The sequence below is a fragment of the Cydia pomonella genome, chromosome 22 (genome assembly GCF_033807575.1).
Source record: "Cydia pomonella isolate Wapato2018A chromosome 22, ilCydPomo1, whole genome shotgun sequence".
NCBI lineage: Eukaryota > Metazoa > Arthropoda > Insecta > Lepidoptera > Tortricidae > Cydia > Cydia pomonella.
Genome location: NC_084724.1, coordinates 9,755,954 through 9,780,012, shown reverse-complemented (window position 1 = coordinate 9,780,012; position 24,059 = coordinate 9,755,954). Strand labels below are relative to the sequence as shown.

At 36.0% G+C, this 24,059-nt stretch overlaps 3 protein-coding genes across 3 annotated transcripts; 2 read left to right on the top strand and 1 right to left on the bottom strand.

Moving 5' to 3' along the window:
- The first annotated feature begins 1,483 nt into the window (after positions 1-1,483).
- LOC133530067 (uncharacterized) lies at positions 1,484-5,766 on the top strand. The gene has a single exon (XM_061867885.1). It carries the CDS (start codon positions 4,376-4,378, stop codon positions 5,156-5,158), a length of 783 nt encoding a protein of 260 aa, XP_061723869.1. The 5' UTR covers positions 1,484-4,375; the 3' UTR covers positions 5,159-5,766.
- A 5,008-nt stretch (positions 5,767-10,774) lies between these two features.
- Positions 10,775-14,862, top strand: LOC133530421 (uncharacterized). Its single transcript, XM_061868331.1, has 3 exons — positions 10,775-12,889; positions 13,713-13,771; positions 14,647-14,862. The coding sequence occupies exons 1-3, from the start codon at positions 12,000-12,002 to the stop codon at positions 14,859-14,861; spliced, it is 1,164 nt and encodes a 387-aa protein (XP_061724315.1). The 5' UTR covers positions 10,775-11,999; the 3' UTR covers position 14,862.
- Positions 14,863-16,061: 1,199 nt separating this feature from the next.
- LOC133530420 (uncharacterized) lies at positions 16,062-21,931 on the bottom strand. Its single transcript, XM_061868330.1, is given in 4 exon segments — positions 16,062-16,306; positions 17,580-17,770; positions 20,082-20,577; positions 20,579-21,931. Coding segments are annotated over 4 exon segments (1,386 nt in total). The 5' UTR covers positions 21,050-21,931; the 3' UTR covers positions 16,062-16,078.
- Positions 21,932-24,059: the final 2,128 nt, after the last annotated feature.

The following is a 24,059-nucleotide window of genomic DNA, read 5'->3' as shown; positions in this document are numbered from 1 at the left end:
ATCAGTTTTCGGTAAGGTGAAAGTCTTTGTCATATTTTTTTTCTTAAGTTATATAATTAAAAAAAGTAATAAAATTAGTGTACATTAGCATTATCATTTCTGCAACACCTATAGGTTGTCTAGAAGAGATTAATCTTAACCGATACGGCCGCATGTTGTTTACTTAAGTCTTTAGTTATTATGCATGTTCCTTTATAAATTTATGTAGAGGTTGTGCAATTATGAGGATTTGTATTGTATTGCATTGTAATTACCAGGTAACATTGTGACCCGTTTGTTTTTCAGTTAACCTACTATGGATTCTACACGTTCTTTGGTATTTTAATTACATTGGAATTGTTACTTGAGCTAGGAAAATCGGTTACCGAAGAAAATATGGTAAGTTTATGACGTCATGATATATACGGTGTAGTTTTTTGAGGTTTAGTTGGTTACTTTTGCTATAATTGTATAATTTGAAAAGAATATACACTGCAGCCACTAATCTGAGAGCTGATGATGGAGGCTGCGAGCGAGTGAACTGTAGTGGTAGCGTCTCATCCATCACCGGATATTTTAAATAGTTGCTGATATTTCAAACGTGAAAAGATGGTATTTATTTCTCGTGGTTCGTGTTGACAATAATTTGGAATGTGTCCTCATTTTTCAGTACAAAACTCCAGCGATGATATTTTTAGCCGTCGCTTGGAATATGAAGAGTTTTCTGTTAATGGTAGTACTAAGTATAGCCTGCGATAAGTTCTATAGATCCGTGGAAATTGCTGACGGTTCTTGTACCCAAATTTTGAGTTACAGTCAAGCTACAGGTTAGTATGTGACACGTTCATTTATAATTAGTAGTAGTATTTAATTACGTAATTAGATATATTCCTTTTAATCTGTCTATTAGTGTTGTTCTTTTAACTAGTCCCAATAATAATAAAAAACACTCAACAACACGAACATAGGTCTAAAACGCACTATAAAAAAAGTAAATAAATTAGTATTATAGAAAATTATTGTACAAATTAAAATATGTCACAATTTTTGCGCTAAAGCTAAAAATATGAAACTTGCTTCTAAAAATGCTCAATTTTATTTTTGAGCAAACTAAACGATATCTTTTTTTTGTTGAATTAATAAAAAATAACAAATTAATACCAGCAAGGTCCAGCTGTCGCTTTACAAGAGCTAATAAAATCATCGTAAACTGTTTTGTTTTCAACTAACCGTACACGTTTGACTTTTGACTTGAAGCAATTTAATTTTAAAATAATAAGCTAATTGTTAACATGTCATTAAAATCAGAATACGCCTGCTGGCGTTTCTAGACGTCTATAGTACGGAAAGTATCAAATCTCATTTCAGGCATGCGCAAGACGTGCAAGAACGTGTTGCGACTGAACCGCTCGACGCTGCGCAAGTTATCAGCGTTTGGCGTGTTCGAAATCGACGCAGCGTTCCCGCTGCGGCTGCTCAGCGCGCTCGTGCCATACACCGTCGTGCTGCTGCAGTTTGCATTCTTGTAATCCTAGAAACGCTGTCCTATGACGTTTTGTTTTGAGAACATTTTGGACAAAATTAAACTTTTGAATATTAATATTTAATTACTACTTAGTGTAAATTATCAAATTAAGTGTATCTTTATATTTTCGCTTCATAAGTTTATTTATTTAAAAAAATAAACGCTTTAAGATAATTGAGATCAAAATTAAATGCAAAGAAAAAATTGTTACAGAAAGTTGTTTAATTTCATATATGTTGTATTATATAGGTATTTATACATTCAGTTCGAAAAGAGCTCCAGTTCTTAATCCCGCAACGAGGTCTGATATAATTGACAAGACAAGAATGCGCCACACTCAGCCAGGAACATGCCTGCTCCAAACCAGCCGGCTTGCGTACCAGGGGACCAAAATTTTGTGAGGAGTGATACGTTTAGGATGGGGGAGAGGTAGTTATAATCAGCCGGCTATGAAACCTAAAGCCAATATTAGAAAGTAGGTGAGGTAGGTTATCTCGTCGAGGGAGAGCATTGGTGATATGTTACTAGTCATTTCCGTTTCGGCCTTCGTAATATCTTGTATCTTCAGATGCCGATTGCTTGTCGATTCGAGGTGCTAGCACTTCTTCTTCTGATTCGCTATCAGTTTCTTCCAGTTGATATATTTCTCTTGCTGCTTTGATGAATTAGACTTTGTCGTCTGCAGTATCGAGCCATTCAGAGGGATTCCTGGTGTAATACTCCATGTCCTGCATCAGTGAGTTTTTCCACGTGTAGATAGGTCTACTTACTTTAGTTTACTGGCTCTGCAGCTATATGCCGCTTCTAAGAGGTGAGGTTTTGGGCGTCTAAAGATGTCCTAGGTAGCACATTCGGAGGCATTTTATCGTTTTGGTTATTGTTTTTCCGTTGAATTTATCACGAATCTTACCGGATACCGGTGCTGTTCCTGACTTATTTATCATGTCTCTTAAGACGCAACGAGGAGGTCTGATATAATTTATCAATATCGCGACTAAATTGTTAAAAACCTGTAAACAATTTTTATTCTTGCATAAGGATGCTCCGTAATTGTATGGGCAAACTGCTAAGAATGTTGCACAGTTTTTTAAGCATTCTAGTGAACGTGGTCCGTGGTCGCCGACAGAGCTAGAAATGAAACCGGGGCGGGTCAAGACCCGTCGAGTTCGGCTGGGAATGTAGCGGCCGGCAAAGGGCTGGGCGTTTCAGTAACAAGCTGGCGTGAGTTTTAGAGTTAGAAGGCACCACGCTGTCGTCCGACATGAGAACCCGAATCGCCCTCTCAATCTTTAGAATCAATTGTTCCTAAAACCGAAAGCGGTCTCGAGACATTCGATTACCCCAAGAGATTCTATGTTCCTCTTAACTATGGTTGTCAGATTGTTACCTACCTATAACGTGGTATAGGCAAATGATAGCAACGAACCATTTCTAGATTGCGAGCTCCCTTAGCGATGTGACGCAAAACGCGCGTGGATTGTTTGAGTGGCTTGACGTCGTCTAGACTAGACTATTACTGTTGATTAGGGGGGCTTGTTGCCGCTGCTGTTACTGTACTGTGGGTGTGAGACTAGAGAGAGTCGTTTGTTTTTGTGTAAGCGACCTATCAATACCGTGTAACCTGCATTCATCCCGTTAGTGTTGAAGGTGCGCGAGGAGATAGGCACTGCGATTAGGTCGTTGCCTGCATTGAAATAAACGAAATAGCAGTAAACTTAACTAAAAAGTACGAAATCTCAAGCTTAAATAGGAATAAAATACTATAGTAAATTAACAAATACGACTTAAAAACAGAACCATTCGACTTGAATCTTGTAAAAACTTAGCACTTTTACTGTCTCTTGGTCACAGAAATTCGGTATATTACAGGTGGAAACAGGTAGTGGTGTAGATATTAATGCAAATAAACATTTTCGTTTAGATCGCATACGTAACGAACACATCCGTGGTAGCCTCGGAATTCGTGACGTAGCGGATAAGCTGCAGGAAAGTCGCCTCTGATGGTATGGCCATATAAGCCGCAGACTAGTAGACTACGTCGGAAATAGATGCCTCAACCTCACTGTCCAAGGCCCTAGATCACGCGGCCGCGGTAGGCCTAAGACGCGCTGGCTGGAGGTCGTGAGAGCGGACATGGAAGAGAACAATCTCACATCTGAGGATGCCGAAGACCGCGCAAAGTGGAGAAGATTAAGTAGGAAAGCGGACCCTGGCGCTAGGCCGGGAAAGCGCTAGGTTGAAGAAGAAACATTTTCGTTGTTGATATAAGCGTATTGACAGAGTGGCCCGAGCTGCGGTCTCCGCAGAGAAATAATCAGACCAAGACAAGTCTGCAACGATTTAATAGCACACGTAGTGGAAGTGTTATTTATACGTCATAATTTCTTGACGTTTAAAATAAAATTTGCACTGCACTGCGTGTGCCATCAAAATCGTTGCAGACTTATCTTGGTCTGACTCTGTTAGTTCACTCCTTGTCTCTAAATTTGTGGGTCTCAAAATGGTCCCAGACTAAATACGACACATAGAATAAAATATTATCAGATATATTTTATATTTCACTGATAATTTTTGAAGCTTGTTTGTATGTTGCTAGGATACATCCTTTAGGCGATATCATATTACAGACGAAATACATTCAGCAATTAAAAATAGTTTAGGGGGAATTCTGATGATACTTAAATTGGCCTGGGCTCTTCCAATTTCATCGACATATTTTTGTCAGTACAATAAACACTTCAATATCTATTTTATCATAGAGAAATTATAACGTCTCTTGGTTTCTCAATGTCAAAAATCATATAAGGAATTTTTAAAAAACGATTATACAGCAAGACGCAACACTGTAATTATAATTACGACAAAAGTAAAATGAAAACAAATAGGAGACTGCAAACCGAGTGCTTGCTTAACAACATAATAGATAAGGAGTTCCAAGCCATGATGTTTCCTTTAGGCGTAGTCCCGTCTTTCTTCTTAATGTCTCATTTTAGAGTCATTAATAATTTTATCACTCCCGAAAACCGTGCGTCGTCTTATATCAAATCTTTTATCGGTTCTTGTATTCTTGTGTTGGGTCACTTTTTTCACTTCTATTATTTTACTGAAGCTGTGAAGAGTTTTAGCAGTGGAGTTGTCATTTTTGTTTTTTATTTCAACTTTGTATTTTTTTCGTTAATATCAATTATGAGTCATATTGTCAGTTCATCACAAAGAAATAACATCGTTGAGCTTATTATTACATTGCAACATGTGCTTAATTTTATTAAAATTGACAAAGTGGAATTCTTTTCTAAACACAAGAATGGAAATTGGCTTAGTGTATTGATGGTTTTTAGTATCTACCTTTTTCACACTCTATTTTCTTGCCAAGGTTATGGGTTTCTTGAGCTTTTCATGAATTTCATATTGATGGTACCGATGTTGATTTTTGATATCCACGTAGTTACCGTTACTCGTATTATTCTAATGATCAAAAACGAGCTCCTTGCCTGGAATCATATAATGGAAGAATATAAGACAGTATATTATATTGGAAGTAACGAAGAAATTGTAAATGTCGCTGCCTCGGAAAGCAATATGTTAGATGCATACGTTAATGCAATTAAAGCATTTCGTTTATGCAATAAAGTGTATCAGTTTTCGGTAAGGTGAAGTCATTGTCTTTATACATTTTTGTTAAGTCGTATAATTAAAATTTGTAATAAAATTTGTTAAATTTGCATTCATTAAACGAGTTTCGTTTTCATTTTAAAAAGATTTTGCCTGAAAGAGATTGCTCTTTAGCAATAAGGCCGCATGTTGTTCATCTCCGTCTTTCTGTATTTAACATGTATTTTCTTTGTACACTTTGAGGTTGTGTATTAAAGGGGATTTGCATTGTATTGTATTGTAAAATGTATTATATAACATTGTGAACCATGTGTTTTTCAGTTAACCTACTATGGATTCTACACGTTCTTCGGTATTTTAATTACTTTAGAATTGTTCCTCGAACTTGGCAAATCGATTCCGGAAGAAAGTATCGTAAGTTTACATCCTAATGTATATAGTATCTGCAGAATTTATTCAACTTTGTTTTGACAATAATTTGGTTTTCGTTCTCATTTTTCAGCATAAAATTCCAACGATGATATTGTTACCAGTCACTTGGAATATGAAGAATTTTTTGTTAATGGCAGTACTAAGTATAGCCTGTGAAAAGTTCTATAAATCTGTGGAAATTGCTGAGGATTCTTGTACCCAAATATTGAGTTACAGTCAAGCTACAGGTTAGTATGAGACGTGTATCTAATTATACATATCTAGACACGCGACAGCATGTTAAGCCAAGTTCAAAATAAGAAAACTGGCGAAGCAGCTGCTCTGTGTACACGAACCCTTTGCAGTCACTTTTGACTAGGGCATGCAGTATCGGTCCCCGGAAAAATTTCATTTCACGGTTCTGGGCATGGCCGGTACTAGGATGCTCGGTTTTTCCCGGTTCTCAAGGCATCTTATGATTATTTTTAAGAAATTGTTTGTGTTAGCGTACAATATAAATTACTTATTTTATGAAGAAAATCACTTTTATTGGCGTTCCGACCTATTTTACCTATGCTCGCTCAAATTTAGAGAGACGTTCGCCCGATCGACAGCTAACTGATATGATTCCAAATATTCCAATATCGGTTTGATATCAGTGCACGTTCAAATTGGCCTGATAGTCTTTCTAGACATGCATAATATCTGAAAAGTATCTAATCTCATTTTAGGCATGCGCAAAACGTGCAAAAACGTGTTGCGACTGAACCGCGCAACGCTGCGCAAGATGTCAGCGTTTGGCGTGTACGAAATCGACGCAACGTTCCCGCTGCGGCTGCTCAGCGCGCTCGTGCCATACACCGTCGTGCTGCTGCAGTTTGCTTTCTTGTCGTCATAGAAACGCTGTTCTATCAGATGCAGCTGTTTTATTTTGAAAACAAAGTTTTCAGTTGTCCGCGTCTCCCCTTACGCCCTCGATCGCTGTTTTATATCAGTTTTTTAGTCAAGAACTATTCCAGACCTACCTTGTTGTGTTGTATGCAGTTCATTTTCCATCTGATACATTAGATAATACTCGTATTGTTTGATTTTTCTCTTGTTGCAGTACATCTTTTGTATTGCATATTAAAAGTGTTTATATGAGTGTTTGTTTTCTGGGTAAATAAATAAAAAACATTTTAGACTTAATCTTTTGATTTATTTATTTATTTATACAAGGAATTACAACAGCTATAAAAGATACATTAAACTTTTTAGATTACTAATACAGAGCCAATTACAGGAACTCTCAAATATAAACTGTATATATAATTACACAGTACACACTAGATACAAAAGCACATGTGATACAATATGTATCTAATATAAAACAAAGATACAATTTAAAAAAAGAGACCAAAAAAAAATGAGCAATAAGTAAGAACACTTATATTCGCATTTGGATGAACAACATGGACCGGGTATCAAATTCATTAATGTTACAGATCACACTCCATAGCATATTACTACCTGCAACATGTTATTTAGAAGCACTGATTGACTAGATTACGCCTAACACTATGATTTTTAAGTTTAAACACAGGTAAATAGATAGACGTATTGGGGCTGTTTGTTATAGTTATAAAATGCACTATGACCATAAATCGGTGTTTTTTATTAAAACATATTAATACTTAGGCCAAACAATAAGAAGGTATACAGGGAAATGCTTAGAACACAAATTTTTACTCAGTAACTTTGTTTGGACTAGGTACTTAGGAGGTAAAAATATCAAAAGTCCCGGCCGTAGCCCTTGAGCCGGGGGGAGACGGATTTGAAGGTCCTATTTATCGTTTGTTTTTTTTTTTTCAATTTTATCTCGAAAGCTCTGCGTCTTAGCGACATGATTACTAAATAAAACGAATGGTGATACAATTTTCTACAAGTTGGATTCAGTAAAAATTTTCAATATCTCTAATAGTTTTCAAGACATCCTCTCTTGAAAGTTTATTTGAGGCTCTTAATTTTTATCTCGATATCTACATCAGTAAAGCTGTGTTTGGTGTCGTTTTCGTATAAATCGGGGGTGATTCATTTATGGTATTTCTTCATTTTATCGCAATATATGGCGGCTTCCTCGCACAACGTATCAGTTGTGCGAGGAAGCCGCCAGCTCTTCGGTCACCAGTTATGTCAATCAGATGCTTCAAGACTTATGCAAAAAACTTGTGCGCACTAGGACCCCATGGAACTAGAGTTTCAACGCCAAATAGTACAAAATGTACTCTCTACTAGTCTGTTGGAGGTAGACGGTTCCGGGTGCCTACGCAGGTAGCATCCCAGACTAACATCCGTCCCAGGCTCCAAGGAATCAAGGACACCCCATCAGCCCTTTTACCATCATCACTGATAATGCCAGTAGGCTCAATAAGAGTAGGCACATTAATGGTGGCAATTATGTTATTAAACGACGCATGTCTTGAAAAACGACCTGCAATTTTTTGACTAGATAACCCACGGTGTTCCAGTCGGTCCACGTCCGTCCCACAAGAGCATATATTTGGCGTACGTACATACCGAAACCCCGAGTCTCAAACCCGACGCCAGTCTAAGGGAGGATCGCCAGTCTAAGGGTGGATCGCCAGTCTAAGGGAGTATATATACTAAATTATATGTACCAATATTTACCCCGATATTTAAAAAAAAAACTTTTAATATAGTATAGGCTAAATAATCAAGTCATAAAATTATGTCTTTATTAAACTATATATTCCATTCAATCTTCTTTCATCATTTATCATGAACAGTCAATATTCATTGGAGTTTTAATACATTAATTCTTGAAAAGTGCTCGTACTTTTGATGGCAGATAAGATTCTATGAGTCCAATATACTTAATTTATGTTTCCTTCTAATATGATTATCGCCATAACATCACCTTACCGTACCCCAGCTTTTCCTAAGTAATATTCAAAGTTTGAAAGAGATTACACGAATAACAGGATTATTCCACAAAACATAACTAAAATTAAAAGCGAGGAAGTCGTCAAGAACAAAATGGAAATAAACAGGATCATCCAAACTGAGTACCTGATGAACAATATACTTGATCAAGATTTTCAAGCTATGTTGTTTCCTCTGAACTTTGTACAGTCTTACTTTTTAATGCCTAGGTTCAGCATCATTAACAATTTCATCACTCCTGACAACGATGCGTCTTTTTACATAAAGTCCCTAATTGGTTGTATTATTCACACGTTGAGCCACGTCTTTCGTTTTATACATTACAGTGAAATTAATAGCAGTTTAAGCACTAGTGTTGTTGTTGTTGTTATACTTTACTTTGATTTTCTATATTTTTCTATTATGTCAATTGTTACCCATATAGTTAATTTATTACAGAGAAGCTATGCGGTTGAAGTTATTATCAAATTGCAGCATGTTCTTGACTTTATTAAAATTGACAAACAAGAATTTCTTTGCAAACATAAGATCCAAAATTGGCTTAGTATATCGTTGGTTCTTAGTATCTACGTTTTTCACTGGCTTTCGGCTTGTCTTGATTTTGGTATTCTTGATTTGCTAGTACATTTTTGTTTGATAGTACCATTGATGATTTATGATATACAAGTTGTTCAAGTTGCTCGATCTGTTGTAATGATCAAAAACGAGTTACTTGCTTGGATTTATAAAATAGAAGAATTTAAGGAAATACACATAAAACCTGACAAAGAAGTAATACATTTTGAAGTCTCAGAAACAGATATGTTCAATGCATATACTGATATAATTAGAGCATTTCGTTTAAGCAACAAAGTGTATCAGTTTTCGGTAAGTCGTAGTCTTCATGCCATTGAACACATAAGTATTCTCATATTCGTTTAACGTTACATATTATAGCAAAATAGACAATGTAACAGAAGAACGTGGGAACTGAAAATATATTTTCAATACAGAAAAGGGCTATTTTTGACGCATTTGTTTGTATTTATATACTAATTCGGTTTAGGAATGAGTGTTTTGTGCAACAGGTACATAATAAGAGTTCTTAAAATTCAACGACATAAGTTACAAAATGAGACAAAGTCGAATTTTGTAATTCCAGGCCTGATACTTTTAAAACTTAGTTATATGACGTTGTACATAATATTTTTTTCTAATACAGCAAACACTTCAATGATAAATAATATCGAAGCACTCAAGAGTAAATTAATTTTGTTTGTAGATTATTATCGTTATAAATTATCTCTTACTATTTGGGCTATTAAAGCTTTGGGAGTAGGTACACTATAAAGCCTCTACGTTATTATTTCCTTCATTTTAATCTAATGATCCGGATTTAATCAAGTAGAATCACATATAATTTTCTAAAATATTTGCAAAAAAGTCAACCTAAATGTCAAAATATACACATCGGGAGACTGATAATCCTGTAACCTGTATCCTCATGATAATCCTGTATTATATGAAGTTCCAGGTACCAGACAGAAAGCTTATAAAAGGCTCTATCTACCTTATATTTGTAGATAAAGACCAATTATCATTACACATTATCAAAAATATAATAAATATTGCAGATCACATTATTTGCGTTTGAAACGTGTATGCATACTTTAATGAATTTGCAATATATGATCGAGATTGAGAAATCGAGATCTGAAACCATTGTAAGTATTTGACAAGATCCGCATAGGCGTAAATTTGACTTTGTGTTGTATGTTAAAGTTACTCTAAGATTTATTTTCCTTTTACAGTATCCAACCACTTTGGTGAGAAGTTTTTTTGTAGTTTGGAATGTCAAGAACTTTATATTGCTGGCAACCTTAAGCATTGCCTGTGAAAATTTCTATAGAAATATAAAACTTGCTGAAAGTTCCTGTGCGCAGATTTTAAGCAGTGCTGTACCTACAGGTAAATACTAAGTGTATATGAAAGTTTTCGCCAGCCTTTTTAATTTCAAAAATAGTTAAATTCCACAAGAGCAAACTTATCCAGATTTTTACTGGTAAATACGAGTAAGCCAAAAACTTCCGAAGTTAATTAAAACGCAGAATATATAAATATACTCAAGTCTTTTTTATGCGTTCATTTTCCAGGCATGCGCAAGACTTGCAAGAACGTGTTGCGACTGAACCGCGCGTCGCTGCACAAGATGTCGGCGTTCGGCGTGTTCGATGTCGACGCAGCGTTCCCGCTGCGGCTGCTCAGCGGCCTTGTGCCCTATACCGTCGTACTGCTGCAGTTTGCCTTCTTATCGACTTAGGAACTCTGCTCTATCAGAAACGGATGTTTTATTTTGAGAACAACATTTTAGACAGAATTGCACCTTTGAAATACATAGCTTACTCAAAAATTCTGGAAAGTATGCGCAAATACGTTAACTGAAAAAAGTGAAAGATAAATCAAGAAAGTTGTTTTTATTCCGCACCCTATATCTAGAATTCATGTAGTTTAAATTACATAAAACGTAAATAAATTCCCAATGTCGTAGAAAGTCAAGGAATTTAATGCCCGTACCGTACCAATTCGTACCTTGCCACAGTACACATTTTATCAAAACCAGCAAGTAAAAATACTTTTTATGGCTTTAACGTAGAATTAAATAATGAGAATAGTTTTTTTTTTTATTGACCGAAGCGTCAACGAAGGTCTCCATTTTAACTCGGGCAATCTGCTTTCCGGATGTCCTCTTCTAGAGGTCGGAATTCTCAACTGATTCCCGTGATAATTTACTTAAATTATTTATTAAAAATGACGATCCAGTTTTTGGAAAATTTTCAAGATGCGGAAATTGGCATTAAGAACTTAAGCGCCAATAACGTATATGACGATTTCAGATTTTTATATATAAACATACAATACAGTTTACATGTCAATTGTCTTATAACTAAAAAGTTTATTATACATATTTAAAGAACAGAAGACTCACAACAGGTACAATAGGTACATTGGTAGGTAAATAATCTTTTCTATCGGTTAATGCAACGATCCCTATGCAGAAACTCGTTTATGTTGTAGCATATGATGCTTATGCCATTATAAGTTTTACTGTAATAATTTCTCAGCGAACTATTTTTCACTTTTACATTTTTTAAGCTTATTATCACGAGGTTACAGCTCACAGACCCAGTAGTTTAATATGTTGTAACTAATACCGTATTTTCAGTTTCATTATAAAATCTTTTACAATTGTTTGAAGGACCCAATAAAATTCTATTTTTATTGAACTATATAGTGTAATATATTTTCTTTCATTACTTATTATTAAAGGTCAATATTCATTACGCCTAATGCATGAATTTTTAAAAGGTGTTAATATCAATGACGGATAAGGCCACTTGGTTTATATATATATAATATCTACCTACATATGTACGTTTTCTTTTAATGCTATTAACGCCTTTGTATCAATTTGTCGTGTCCTACTTTTTCATAAGTAATATAAAAACATTAAAGAGATTAGGTATACGTACAACTGAATTTGTCAACTGAAATGAAGAGTGACCGAGTTGTGAAAAACAAAATGGAAATAAACAGGAGGTTCCAAACTGAGTACCTGATGAACAATATACTTGATCAAGATTTCCAAGCTATGTTGTTTCCTCTGAACTTTGTACAGACTTGCTTTTTAATGCCTAGGTTCAGCATCATTAACAATTTCATCACTCCTGACAACCATGTGTCTTTTTACATAAAGTCCATAATCGGTTGTATTATTCTCACGTCGAGCCACGTCTTTCGTTTTATATACTACAGTGAAGTTAATAAGAGTTTGGGCACTGATCTTGTTGTTGTTGTTTTACCTTACTTTGATGTAATATTTTTTTCTTTAACTTCAATTGTTACCCATGTCGTTAATTCATTACAGAGAAGCAATGTCGTTGAAGGTATTATCAAAATGCAGCATGTCCTTGACTTTATAAAAATAGACAAACAACAATTTCTTTGCAAACATAAGATCCAAAATTGGCTTAGTGTATTGTTGGTTATTATTATCTACGTATTTCAGTGGTTGTTTGCTTGTTTTAGCTATAGTGTTCTTGATTTACTAGTACATTTTTATTTGATAGTGCCTATGATGATATTTGATATGCAAGTAGTTCACGTTACGCGAACTGTTGAAATTATCAAAGATGAGTTATTCGCTTGGATTCATAAAATGGAAGAATATAAGAACATACATATCACACCTCAAGAAGAAGTATTATTACATTCTGCAGTCTCGGGATGCGATATGTTCAACGCATATACTGATATAATTAAAGCATTTCATATAAGCAACAAAGTATATCAGTTTTCGGTAAGTCCTTATTTCGTCATTGAACAAATAAGAGAATATACCAATGTTGTTTTTCCTAGCCTGTTTGAGGTTCCCACTGCTGGGCAAAGGCCTCTCCCTTGATTCTCACGACTCCCGATTTGATGTTTCCTCCAGCCAGTTGTTCAGGAAGCTATTCAGGTCATCCCGCCACACTGTGGGCTGAAATTCGGCTTTCATTGACATAGAAACCGAAGTTGTTATTTTTATGTTTATTTGTTTGAAGTAGGTTTTGCCCAGCATTGTTATGGTAACCTATGAATTTTAGACGATTTGGAATGAAAATTGCCGAGTTACGTTTTTTTTTTTTTTCAAAATAACTGTATTTATATTTGTGTGATGAACACAAATATTTGATCCTGAGTTGTGGGTGTTTTCTATAGATATCTGTTTATTACATATATTGTCATATAGTACCCACCACACAAGCCTTATTGAGCTTACTATGATGCTAGGTCGATTTTTGTAAGAATGTTCCATAATATTTATAAATTAAAAAAAATATATAAAGAGGCTATTTTCATATTATCAAGTATAAGGATGTGAACCAATATGAAGTACTTAGTTAATTAATTTTACAGTCTCAAAAATATGATCATTTTTTTAGATTACAGTCTTTGGATTCGAAACCTTTATGTATATTTTAGTGAATTTGCAATATATGATCGAGCTTGAGAAAACGAGTACTGGAGAAACCCTAGTAAGTGATTGAAATAATCCGCATGGGCGTAAATTATTTACGTTTGTATTGTAAGTCGAAGTAAGTCTAAGATTCGTTTTCATTTTACAGTTTCAAACAACGTTCTTAAGAAGCTTCATCGTGATTTCGAATTTCAAGAACTTTATGTTATTGGTAACATTGAGCATTGCCTGTGAAAATTTCTATAGAACTATAAATCTTGCTGAAAGTTGCTGTGCTCAGATTTTAAGTAATGCTATACCTACAGGTCAGTCCAAAGTAGTAAACTTAGTGCTAGACGGTCGCCGACAAACCTCAGACGACATGTCCTTGGTCTGGAGGTCGTCGTGACCTTGGTTAAAAATGATTTTTCTTAGGAAGATTTCTTTGAATTGGCGCCTAGCCTTTTTTAAGACATGGTTTACTGAGTTATTTGATCTTAACAAATGAAACATTAAAGGTACTAATTCCTGGCGTAATAAAAATAATTGTACCATAGCGTTTTTTCTTAAAAATGAGATCGATAACTTGAAAAATTCTAACGCCTGCAAAAGTGTAATAGCAAGCAAAATATAAATGAGTAAAACTTGGAAACCACAAATAAAATGGCTCATATTATAATTGAATATGAAAGTAAAAAAAAGATACAAAAATTTGGCTTTTATAGAAATTATCAATAACCACGGGAATATAGCGTAATAAAGTACACCTATTCTGACTGTCAGGATGGCGGGTGTACTGTTTTTTTGGTGATAACTTTAAGTACCGTGAGGTACAATTTTTTTTAAAGGAGGTACTAAATAGTACAAATTGGGTACAAAATATGGTATGGTTTTCATTAAATTTTATTTAGGTACACCCGCCATTCTGACTCTCACCTCTAACCAGACCCAAGTTACTAGTGCACGTTGCAGACCAAGGGCGTCTATATAATGAACTAAAAGGAAACTTTGTTTGAAACAACTGACTACACGGTCCGTCCAGACCAAGGTCGCGTGGTCTGAAAGGCTTGTAATATCGGCGACCATCTAGCCGGCGCTTAATTATGATATATTTAAATGGTCTTTTTAAGCCCGAAAGCGAGATCTACTTTACTCTACAGGAATGAACTAAATTGCATATTTTATTCATAAATATAAGAAGGTGAACATCTTAGAAAATTACCTAGGTTTTCTGTTTTCTTGCATTTTCCAGGCATACGAAAGACTTGCAAGAACGTGTTGCGTTTGAACCGCGCGTCGCTGTGCAAGATGTCGGCGTTCGGCGTGTTCGAACTCGACGCAACGTTCCCGCTGCGGCTGCTCAGCGTAATCGTGACCTACGTTGTCGTACTACTGCAGTTTGCATTTTTATCGTAGAATTATACCCTACTATTACGAGTACTTGGTCTTGAAACAGTTTCAACGGAATTCTTAAGATACAGAGAACTGCATACCTAATTTATTCTGTCTAAAACTTTAGGCTTAGCACCAAAGCGCAGCGACAGAAACTACCCACTTTTTCTGTCTTAATTAGAGAGTGATGGGTAGTCTTTCTCGCAGGCGAGATACCTACTACGGCGCTCCTGACGTTTAGCATACTGTACCAATTTTAAATTTGATACTTACCATATATCGTCGGCTTAAAAGTCGCAAACATCGTAACTGAAATTCAAGACAATTAGGGTTTGCGATATGTATGTATGTATGTATGTCACTTTATTGCACATAAACAGGTTAACATAAAACAGGCAAAACAAAACAAAAAAATTGTATGTACAAAGGCGACCTAATCCCTAAAAGGGATCTCTTCGCGCTAACCTTTGAGAAAATGTGAAAGGATCAAACACCAATAAGTGAAAGACAAATCAATATTAACAGGAGCAATATGAGAATTTTGAATACACATAAAAGTAGGACGAGAGCAATCAATAATAATAAAAAAAAAAAAAGTAGACAACCCGTATTATGAATACGCAAACTATAACAGATACATAAATCTATATACACCTATATATAAGATACACATTGTAAATAAATATATGCATACATAAACATATAATATATATATACATATATATAGTACTCAGTTCTAATATCAGGAGTCTAATGACCACAACTTTTTCAATATAATCTTAAAGTTTTATTTCATGAATAACTAAGACAATATTGCCACTTTAAATTTATTTTAAAGTTGTTACTTTAGCCGACAACTTATATTTATTTTTTAGAGATAGAAAACTTACACACCAGGTATAGGTACCTGTTAGAATCATGAACATCGAAAGGGTGTATCAACATAATGTTACTAAACTGATAGTGATAGATACTCGTAATTATAAATCTATAAAATAATTGGTTACAAATTGATGTTAAAATAAAACAGATTATACAACCTATTCTTGTTTTTTCACAATAACAATCTTAAGACATGCATATTGGTAAAAGCAGAACACAAAAGAGAGACCCCCACACTAGCGTTTCCCGAGCGTCGGCGTCTAGTCAACCCTGTGGCTGGCCCGACGCAACGTTGGCGCAACTGCGCAGTGATACCATTTACATCATAGCGCTGACTAGACTCTCTAGCTCCAAAGACGCTAGTGTGAGGTATCTCTAAACGTCGAACATTGCTTATAGCAACGCGAAATTGCAACAAGACGAACCGTGTAGGAGCCAACCAGCGCAGCGAGTCGCAGCGGTAACGCAGCGTCGACGGGCAGCGCGCCGACGGCCTTGAAGCGGCACGGCTGACTACTGGACAATCGCAGCGCGTTTTTGGCTGATCGCGTCGTTGCCACTGAGTAATAAATATCATGATTGAACATCTCATTCAAATTCAAATTATAAATGGTAATGTTTCACCCAGACATTTTGCCCATTTTATACGGGGCAAACTTAATTGCCTTGACTAAAAAGGATGGAGGGGTGAGGCCAATTGCTGTTGGTGCAACACTTCGCCGATTGGCTTCCAAAATTGCAGTTCGACACATCCTGCCAAAACTTCAAAAATCTTTTGAACCAACTCAATTAGGCTTTGGAATCAAAGGAGGCTGCGAAGCCGCCGTGCATGCCCTCCGGACCTTCCTTAGCAACGGCCAGTGCGAAGTGTTGCTCAAAATTGATGTCAAAAATGCATTTAATTCTTTGGACAGAGATACCTTGTTGGCAGAAGTAAAATCTAACATTCCAGAATTATATAACTATCTCCTCCACTGTTACGCGGATCCAACTAAATTAATGTACCGGTCAAACGAATTGTCTTCAGAAGTCGGCTGCCAACAAGGAGATCCTCTGGGGCCTGCAATTTTCAGTTTGGCAATACACCCTATAATCAAAAATTTGACATCTAAATTTAACGTTTGGTACCTGGATGACGGGACCCTAGGAGGTGACTCAAATACTGTATTAGCCGACCTTTCCGTAATAATTGATAAATTTAAATCCATCGGCCTAGAATTAAATTTGACAAATGTGAACTATTTATTCAAAATTCTCATATTAACCTTGATAACTTGAAACAAAAATTCAACCAACTTGCACCTAACATTAAGTTACTCGACAAAAGTAACCTTTGCCTCCTGGGATCCCCTATATTCGAAGAAAATTTTGCAAATTTTGTTCAAAATTCTGTTTCCAAATTCGAAAATCATTCTCACCGGTTGCTAGAAATTAGCCCTCATTATGCGTTAAGTATTATAAAATTCTGCCTATTTGTCCCTAAATTAACTTATGTGCTTCGCTGCTGTCCCCTTTGGAAAAATCAAAATCTTCTGTTACAGATAGACTGTTTAATTAAAAGTAATCTAGAATCCGTTCTCAATATCCAGCTAAACGAGCAGTCTTGGACCCAAGGATCCCTTCCCATCCCGGCATGGTGGGTTAGGAATCCGCAAAAACGTCCAGTGTGGCTTTACCAGCATTTTTGTCGTCAGTCCATAGCTCATCCAGTCTCATAGGAAAAATCCTACGAACAAACTGTGAGGCTACGGGCTTGGCTGATGCCAAAAATTGCTTGGCCAGTTGCTTGCCCCGGTCAAAATTTTCCCGAACACCCGAAATCTCAAAGGAGCTGAGGACGACCATTGCATGTAAATTTACCGTAATTTCTTTACTAAATGAATCCGACACCGAGGGACGAGCCAGACTCCTAGCTGCAGGAACACGGGAAGCTGGATACTGGCTCCATGCGCACCCCTCCCCAAATTTAGGCACGTTTCTAAATCCCGACACACTTCGTATTGCAGTTTGCCTTCGTCTCGGGTCCCGGTCTGCGCCCCCCATCGCTGCCCCTGCGGAAGTGAAGTTGACCAACTAGGGCACCACGGACTTTCCTGCCAACGAAGCGCTGGCCGCTTTTCAAGACATGCTGCCCTCAATGACATCATCCGCCGGTCTCTAGCCTCAGTTAATGTGCCGGCCCTTTTAGAGCCGACCGGCATATCCAGAACTGACGGCAAGAGACCGGACGGTATGTCCTTGATTCCGTGGAGTATGGGACGGGTGCTGGTGTGGGATGCAACGTGTGTAGACACACTAGCCCCGTCACATCTCCACCGAACTTCCATGAGGGCAGCGACAGCGGCAGAGGCGGTGGAGAACGCCAAGGTAGGAAAATACAGGGGTATCGGCACCGAGTACAATTTTATTCCATTCGGTGTCGAGACCCTTGGTCCGTGGGGCCCTGGCGCTCTGAGTCTCTTCAAAGATCTGTCTAAGAGCTCAGAGACGCCACAGGAGATCAAAGAGCTGGCAGCTTCCTCGCTCAACGCATCAGTCTAACGATCCAGCGAGGAAATGCTGCCAGCGTCTTCGGTACTATGCCGCAGGGGCCATTTTTAGATTTATTTTAGTTTTATTTTAGATTTAATTTAGTAATATTGTAGTTTTAATTTATATTGTGTTTTTTTATAATGAATAAAATATTTATAGTCAATTGGAAAAAAAAAATTATAAATATTGTATTTATCACTAAGGTACAAATACAAAAGGATTAATCTTTGATACCCGCAGGCACTCCTGGATCGCGGACACCAATGAGTTGTGACAAAGAGTGTTATAACCGGTTGACATAACGTAAATGTTAGGTTAGCTACAACTACAATTTTAAACTACACGGTATAAACTATTCGGACTAAACTAAAAATAATTGAACTTAAATATGTCTGTACCTCAAATTTTAGTAATTTCTAATTTGGACAATTTTCTCCGTCTCATCAACGTCATAGGTTAAAATGGCTAGGCATTTCTTAACGAATAGTTTAGCGCCAAAAACTGATTTATCTTTGATATTGGATTGTCTTGTAGCGACATTGTAAATAAAACTAGATATGTGTAAGGATCCAAACGTTTAGCAAAGACAGTGCGCACCAGCTGGACCTACAAAACTCTTCTTTTAAGCATAAGTTCCCAGACTTGTGCTTAGCAACAATTATCTTAAGCAGATACAACTGACGAACCGGTGAGCACTTCACAATTTCTGTACAGCAAAAATGTTGAGCACCTAAATGCTTTTTTTAAGCATTATCTTGAAGACAGCATGCTGAACTCTTTCAGACTCGATGATTTCATTTATAGATAGGAATTTATAGAATGTACAAGATTGGGCCTTGTGGAACTCCAAAATTCACTATCATTGGATTTCTTTCGTGATAGCCAACTTTCTCGACCTGTCGCCGCTCTGACAGGTAGCTTTTATGCTACTGAACGATATGCCTCTGACACCATACGCGTTTAGTACCAAAGGCCTTAGCCAAGTCCAGAAATATCCCAATGCAGGCTTCGTTTTTATCCTGGCAGTTTGCTACAATTGTGGTCAGAAAATTTACAGCCCCCTCCGTTTCCCTTTCTGAAACCTAGTTCGCAGGAAGACAGCCAGTCATGACTTTCTAAGTACCGAATCTAATAAGAATACATTTTTGTTAATGATGTGTATACAGGAAACACTAAAGTAAGAGTAAGAGTCGATTAAAAAAGTCTCTTCACTTTCTATTTGCATCGGCAGCTCAAAAATACTTAAAATGTTATTCTGAATGACTCACTGAGGTGTTTCCTTTAGAGTATTAATGTTTCTCAAGGCCTTTCTTATGTGCCTACATCAGAAACACTATTTCTGTATGTTAAGGAACAAACACTCACAATCATTGCCGCCGACCTATAAGAACACAGGCCGCAGTACGTGAAGCTCGCACGCCAGTGTACAGGCCCTCCATCTCGTACCCCACAAAAGCCTGGATTACCAACGCCTTCGTAATCCATCCAACAATGCCCATGGAGTGGCTGATTAACACGCCGCTCCTTGTTTGCGTGTCAAACTGAGGATTAAAAAAAAAATGTAACCAACTATCAAGTTACTAGACGAGACTGATATCATGGTTACGTCTGTATATATTTATGTCCCCATTTTTTATAGTGTAGGAATTTATAGAATGTACAAGGTTGGGCCTTGTGGAACTCCAAAATTCACTATCATAAAATCTACAAATATAAACTTAAACTCACTTATAAAATTCTCTCTATGTTTAAACACTAACGCCTTTAAGGTTTTAACTGATACATATTGGTGCAATTTATTATGAATGATACTCACTCAGTAAATTTAGCCCACAAAATTAGCACTGCGATGTACACTAATGATTGTGTGAAAATTGTAAATGCGTGAAAGAATATCTGAAAAATATAGAAAATATTTAAAATTCAAACATAGTAAAATCAAACACACAGCTAAAGTAGCAAAAAGATCACGTACGGTGAATTGAAACGCAGATTTCATCAGGTTAGTACCATTTACTAATTGATTATAAACTTCAAAGAGTTTCTTTGCTTCATCGGTGTTGTCCACATCAATCTCTGGGTATATTTCTAGGACGTTATTTTGTTCATCTTCAGTTAAATTCTCAGTTTCTTTTTTTCTTCTTGAACTTCTTGTATTTCTTATTTCTCGTATTGGACTGTCTATGTTTATAAAGTTAGTCTGACAATTGTAATTTTTTTGTTCAGAAGAATATTTACTAATAACTTTAGACCACGTTTTGAATTTTAAAGCCAAAAATCTGATTATAAAGATTATGAAAACCAGTTCAAAGTCGACGATGATGCTAAGACCCTAGCAACAAGCATCGGATCCAATTCCAGTATGGATCTAATACGAGTTTTGGAATGGTGACCCCAATGTATAAATACATCAGAATTCCACAAGCTACCATCATCTTTCTCTTTACCGCTTTAGGCGAGAGCTGACTTCTTTCAAAATTGTAAAGTTCCTGGAGTATTTTGATTAATGCCACAAATACCTTACTCAATCTCATGTTATGACAACTTATTATGACAAAAGAAAACACATGCTGGCCATATATCACAAGATAATATAATTTGAGGGAAATCTCCTCTAATCCTCTGATTTGGAAAGTAGAATAGAATAAATAAATCAATATACAATTAGCGCTTATTGTAATAAGCATTTCCTTGGGGCTAATGGTCGAAGCAATTCCATCGCAAACGGAGTACTTGCGGATGCAAAAAATAGAACTAAGAACGTAAAGTGGTCTGACTAAATCCAAAAAAGTATCCATGTTTGTTAAGGGAGTAATAAAATAAATTGTTGGAAGTAACTTAGCTGCTAGACGAAACTAGAGTGAAATATTATAAGGCAGGCTAATGGATTGATTTCATACTAATAAGTAGTACGACATAAAGTAGTGGTATTCCAATAAAAATAAGCCAAGTCACGATAAAAAGCAATTACTTACTAAGGAGAAATACGTGCTTTAAACGCTTTATTTTATTGTTTATTATTAAAAAAACATTGTTATTTAATTACAGCGTTCGCCAATACATTACAATCTTAATATTGACCATTATGACTTAACCTAATATGTAAATTCACTACATTAGACTACTTAATTAATACTGCGATTCAAATATTCGTTTACATTGCTGTATAAGCTGTGACCACTTAAATGCTAACACATCAATGTTTTTTTTTTTTCACAAATAGTATGGTACATTTTAAACTTGTGTTAGGTTTGCCAAACTTACGTTTAACGGCGAAATGAGGCACTCATTTTCAACGTTAGTACCTTAATCTAAATGATATGATTAACTTATAATACTAAGGTTAATACATAATTATATCATATAAACACAGTATACGTTGTTGTAGTATATTTACCTATCCTATTTATTTATTCAGTCATGCGTTGTACCTATTAGCAAATTCTTAATTTCTGATTTAAAGATGTTTTACTAGCACATTCGTCTTCTACTGATAACTCATTAAATATTCGCGGTGTGATATAGCTGCGTGTCCTTTTACCATAGTAGTTGCTAGCGGTTGGTTCCACGTATTTACGACGCTTTAACCCTCTTGGCGCTCGGGTATATACTCGCGGAGTTTTAAATTTGGGATTATGAAATTGCTCCGCTGCTATTAAGTACTTAACTTTTGTGCGGTGCTACTTATTATCTACTATTACTTTACTATTTATTATCTGGTTTTGTTCTCGTAACTGCCAACGAGCTAATTACAAATTTAATAAGGTTAGAAATACATCGCATGTATATTGAATTAATATAAGCTAATGAAAATAAATAAAAAATCTATGCTAATCCGCAAAAAGATTACGTGCTAGTCAATCAGTGCTACTGCCTGCTGCCCGTTATACTTACTTGCGTATTTTTACATGTAATGAGTCCCACCCTCTCACCGGAAAAAATATACACGAATAAATACAACATACAACATACCACCAAAAGTACAAAGCTCGACACGTGTTTTGCCTCTCTACGAGGCATCCCCAGGAGATGCTGGAGATTTTAATGGTCTGACTTCCAACAACTAAAAAAAAACCAACAACACAACACACAAGTAAGTAAGTAGATTGACTAGCATGTTATCTTTTCCCCGATTAGCAAAGTAATGTTATTTGTTTTAGTTAATATGGATTTCCGCAAAGCAACGCCTGATTCTGTTCATTAATTTAAGTTAGTTATTAATTTAGTCTAGTATTTGTAAATGTATTATAATACCTCTGTATACATAAAAAAAATCAACTACATAAACAAAAACTTTAAATTAAACAAAAACAAACGTGCAAAATTGCATTGTTTATAAATAATTTCAATCGACTTACCTTATAAGTACAAATGTGCAAGTTGTGGATATTTTAAAAAAACTTGGAAAAGTACTCGGATATTTTGAAAAGTTTATTTATCCCTTGTGTTTCCAAAGTACCCGAGAACTTTTCGAAGTTTTTGGAATCTTTCCGCAACTTGCACATTTGTACTTGCAAGTAATCGCTTAAATGAGCATAGTATAGTTTATTAATTTTATTATGTACAAGTATGTATGCCACTTTAAATAATTAATTAAGATTAATAGAATGGCTTAACCTTCGGTTTGGTCCAATTAAGGTCTAGTGCTCAACATGCTAATGACCAATAGGTGACACCCTGCTGTCACCTCTATTGTCAATATGCGTTATATTATTGTCAATAAGTTTAGATGTCATTTACTGGAAGAGTGATAAATTGATATTCAACATTTATTATTTAATTTAGTTAGACAATCTTCGGCAGGCTTTTATGTGTACGTCGCAGTTTGATAACAGTGGCGCTGCGCGTGATAAATTTAAGAACTTGTAGTTACGTTGGCGCCATTGATTACCGATTTTGTAACTCGCAATGCCATCTATTGGCAGTTCTCGGAAACGGTTAACTAGTTGGCTAACATCGAGGTAAACAAAAGTGGCAGTTACTACAAAAGTTGGTGGGAAAAATGAAGCATGGCCGCCATTCTGGATTGTGTCGTGCCCTCAATCCTGACGGACGTTAAGCTAGTTCTGCGACGAACACATCACTTTTCCAACTTAAATTAATTCAAATCGATGTGTATCGAAGTAATCGTTAAACTTTTTGTTTTGATTGAGATTATGATTTGAAAATATACAATTGAACTTCACGTATTGCATCTTATTTCGTAATTACAAGCATGCACGAACCTGCTGATGACGACACTCCGGGCCAGGCTCCGACATGTTTTGATTAAATTAAATATACTTACGCTTAATACTTATTAGGGTAAACTTGGTACAATTTATAACCGTCTTAAAAAAACCTGCCTAGAGCATGTCGGGCCATGCCCCCGCTCAAGGCTGCCTTGAACGGGGGCTATTAGTAAGTATCACTTGGTATCACGTATAGCAAGCAAAAGGTATACCTTCACAGCGCTTTGTAGGTACCTAAGTTCTTTCACTACGATGGGAAGACTTTTTGCGATAACTCAAAAACAGCTAGTTGATCATGTTTACTAATAGTTTTCATTGAATGTATTTATTAAGCTCTACTTTCACGATTTATTTTTCATATATTTTGGAGCCATAGTTTAAAAGTTAGAAGGGGTGGGGACACATTTTTTTGGAGCATTATTTCCGAAAATATTCACTTTATAAAAAAAAAGGTGTAGGGAGGTGCTCTATTTTTTCTCGATTTTACTTTACCATGCACTTCTTCGGCATGACTGATTTATCATTGTAAAAAACGGCCGCCATCTTGAATTTCCTCATCCTCCTCTTTTTTTTATGA